Source organism: Triticum dicoccoides, chromosome 2A (assembly GCF_002162155.2).
Source record: "Triticum dicoccoides isolate Atlit2015 ecotype Zavitan chromosome 2A, WEW_v2.0, whole genome shotgun sequence".
Lineage (NCBI taxonomy): Eukaryota > Viridiplantae > Streptophyta > Magnoliopsida > Poales > Poaceae > Triticum > Triticum dicoccoides.
The window spans coordinates 732263449-732266612 of record NC_041382.1 but is presented as its reverse complement, the minus strand read 5'-3'; the positions used below and the strand labels follow the sequence as shown (position 1 = coordinate 732266612).

Sequence of the window (3164 nt, the reverse complement as noted above, 5' to 3'; positions counted from 1 at the left end):
TATATATAGTGGAGGTGCCGCACACTCACGCAGCTGATCGCTTCGGCGCTGTCACTAGGGTTTGCATGTGTGATCGGACCTAGCAGTCCGCCGCACGACGTTCCTCCTGCACGCGCGGATACCGTTAGAGGCGGGGCACTTGCGCCGCTCCGGCGAACCTATACGTGGGAACCGACCACCGGCTGTACGAGGGAGATCGGACGTGGAGGAGACGATCCACGCGGACGCACTGCCCCAACTTTTCTTCCGCTGCACGACACTGCGCGTCTAATGGTAACGAACTGTGATCCATCTCCCGTAGCATGTTCTTGGTTGTTCTGCGCGTAGAAAATTTTAATTTGCAGTCAACGCACCACACTGTAGATCCCAACACCAGCGCCACCACGCCGTCTTGCCGGCAAGGGGCCGCACCACCACCTTGGTTCCCCACCTTGGCTGACGTTTCACCGACGGGTGCCAAGCGGAGGTACGGAACACCGTTGTGCGGAGCACTAACCATGGCAAAGGCGCGTTCCATATACAGGCAAGCAATCAAATACTGTATGATAATTGAACAAGCTGGCAACCTGAAGAGAGAATAACAAGACATGACGCTAAGTAACCCAGCACAGCTACGTACTACAACGTGCGCACCAAAAACTCCCCTTTGACGGGAAACAAGAGGAGCTAGCTGGTTATATAAGCCCCTGTCACCCCTCTGCATTCTCATCAAGCCGGAGGGAGAAATGAAGATGGATATCAGCTCAAGGGCGGTCCTCCTGGTCGCGGTCGCGGCGGCGGCCACCATTGGCCTCGCCGGCGCCAGTTTCCGGGACAACTGCGACATCAAGTGGAACGCCGAGAACGCGGCCTTCTCCGACGACGGCCACGGCCTCACCATGTCCCTGAAGAGCAACACCTCCGGCTGCTTGCTGCAGACGAAGAAGCAGTTCATCTACGGCAGCGTCTCCACCCGCATCAAGCTCGTCCCGGGGAACTCCGCCGGCACCGTCACCACATACTACGTACGTATCTATCCTATCCTATCGTCCTTAATTACCTATATATACTTACCAATGAGTTTGTACTGCAATGCTCACTGTATGTGCAACGATTGATTGCCAATCCAGACATCGTCGGTGGGGAAGGACCACGACGAGATCGACTTCGAGTTCCTGGGGAACGAGACGGGGAAGCCCTACACGCTGCACACCAACGTGTTCGCCGACGGCGTGGGCAAGAAGGAGATGCAGTTCGTGCCCTGGTTCGACCCCACCACCGACTTCCACACCTACACCATCTCCTGGACGCCCTGCATGATCGTCTGGTACGTCGACGACGTCCCCATCCGGGTGTTCCGCAACTACCGGGACAAGGGCATCGCGTACCCGATCAAGCGGCCCATGTTCGGCTACTCCAGCATCTGGTCGGCGGAGGACTGGTGCACGCAGGGCGGCCGCGTCAAGGCCGACTGGTCCAAGGCGCCCTTCGTCGCCAGCTACCGTGACATGGTCCTCGACGTCTGCCCCTGCGACGGAAGCGACTCCTGCGTCTACGGCTGCGAGGGGGCCTTCGGCCATGGAGGCCAGCAGCAGAACTGTGCTGGCCTCAGCGACCAGCAGCGGACCAAGATGCTCGAGAAGCAGAAGTACAACAGGATATACGACTACTGCGTCGACTACAAGGACAACAAGAAGCCCGGCCCCGAGTGCAGCCTGCCGCAGTACTGATCGATCCAGCTGCTGTCCGGTCGTGGTGGTTGCACGCACCAAGGAACAATGGTTGGCCGGCCGGTCTACCACTCCTACACAATCGATTGATTCAACTGGGACTTCATTTATATTTTTTATTATTACTAATATCTGTTCTCAAGATTTTTCATTCTTGTCTTCCAAATTTTGTTTCTTTTGAACAGCTCCATCATATACCTATGTGTGTGTATATATATATTTGCATTATGCTATGATATACATGGATGAGTTTTATGTGACCCAACTTAGTTCCTAAGTATTACCATAAAAAGTGAATGACATCTGGTCGAACACCTCGGGGGAGACGACGTTCAACCCGGCCTGCTCCCTCGTCCCTCGTCAATGAGCGTCTTGGTGACTTTGATGTTGTGAATGGTGGGGGAGACCACGACCGGGATGACCCCCATGGCTTTCGCGCTGGTCGGGTGGTCACCAACGTCGAACACCACTGCGACTTTGGACCATCTCACGGGCTTAGGGGCTCCTTCCCCGAGAAGAGCCGCACTGACTTCCCGGATGAGCTGCTTGAAGTGTCGATTTGAGTGCGGGGTTTGCACCCCCATGGATGCACGCTACAACCCTTGGCTCTTGAAACTCTCCGCCTCCCTCCTTGTTGGCGACCACCTCAGCATCGTTGATGCGGGGGATGCTTTTCTGAACCTGGCCGAAACGCTAGACAAACTTGTGCAACGTCTCCTCCTCCTTTTACCGGACGACGCTTAGGTTAGCGATAGCCCCTGACCGGTCAAAGGTTCCTTTGAAGTTGGCGATGAATTGTTCACGCACTTCATCCGATGACGCAACAGAGCTCGAGGGAAGGTTCATTAGCCATGATTGCGCCGAGCCCTTGTGCGCCATCGGGAACCAATTCACCGTGACGTCAGCTTGACCATGCGCCCTGTGGTGTAGAGATGTAAGAACTCGACGGGGTTGGTCGTGCCGTCGTATATCGGCGGAAAGTCCGGCTTGAAATGTGGAGACCAGACCACCTCCTGTAGCCCGGGAGTAAACCTGGGCATGGGCAGCCCGACCCTACGACCCGGCCCGAGCCTGGCCCGAAAAAACCCAGGCCGGGCCGGGCTTGACATTCAGATCAGGCTTGGGCTTTGTTTTGCAGCCCGAAAGATAGTTTGGGCCGGGCTCGGGCTTTAATTTTTCTGTATTTTGGGCCGGGCTTGCACGTGCGCGTATTAAAAAATAGCATTCAGGCCGGGCTTTCGGGCTTCGGGCTTGATTTCAGGCTGGGCTCAGACTTGAAAATAGGGAGTATTTTGGGCTTCGGGCCGGGCTCGGGCCTGAGAAATGAAGGTTGGGCTTTTACAAGCCCGGCCCGACGTTTGCCCGGGTTTACCCGGGAGTAAATGCCTTGCATCCCGCACTGACGATCGCGGTCCCACCACCCGAAACTTCCCGGGCTGTGCGTCCTGCCTCCGC

The 3164-nt window shown here is 56.3% G+C and overlaps 1 protein-coding gene across 1 annotated transcript; it reads left to right on the top strand.

Annotated features, from left to right (window-relative positions):
* The first annotated feature begins 731 nt into the window (after window positions 1-731).
* Window positions 732-1968, top strand: LOC119352134 (probable xyloglucan endotransglucosylase/hydrolase protein 12). The gene is made up of 2 exons (XM_037618862.1): window positions 732-1004; window positions 1110-1968. Exons 1-2 carry the CDS (start codon window positions 732-734, stop codon window positions 1707-1709), a joined length of 873 nt encoding a protein of 290 aa, XP_037474759.1. The 3' UTR covers window positions 1710-1968.
* The last annotated feature ends 1196 nt before the right edge of the window (window positions 1969-3164 follow it).

Coding starts and splice junctions, on each gene's coding strand:
- LOC119352134 (XM_037618862.1), top strand. CDS start 732: ATGGATATCAGCTCAAGGGCGGTCCTCCTGGTCGCGGTCGCGGCGGCG. Junction 1,005..1,109: donor GCACCGTCACCACATACTAC/GTACGTATCTAT, acceptor TTGCCAATCCAG/ACATCGTCGGTGGGGAAGGA.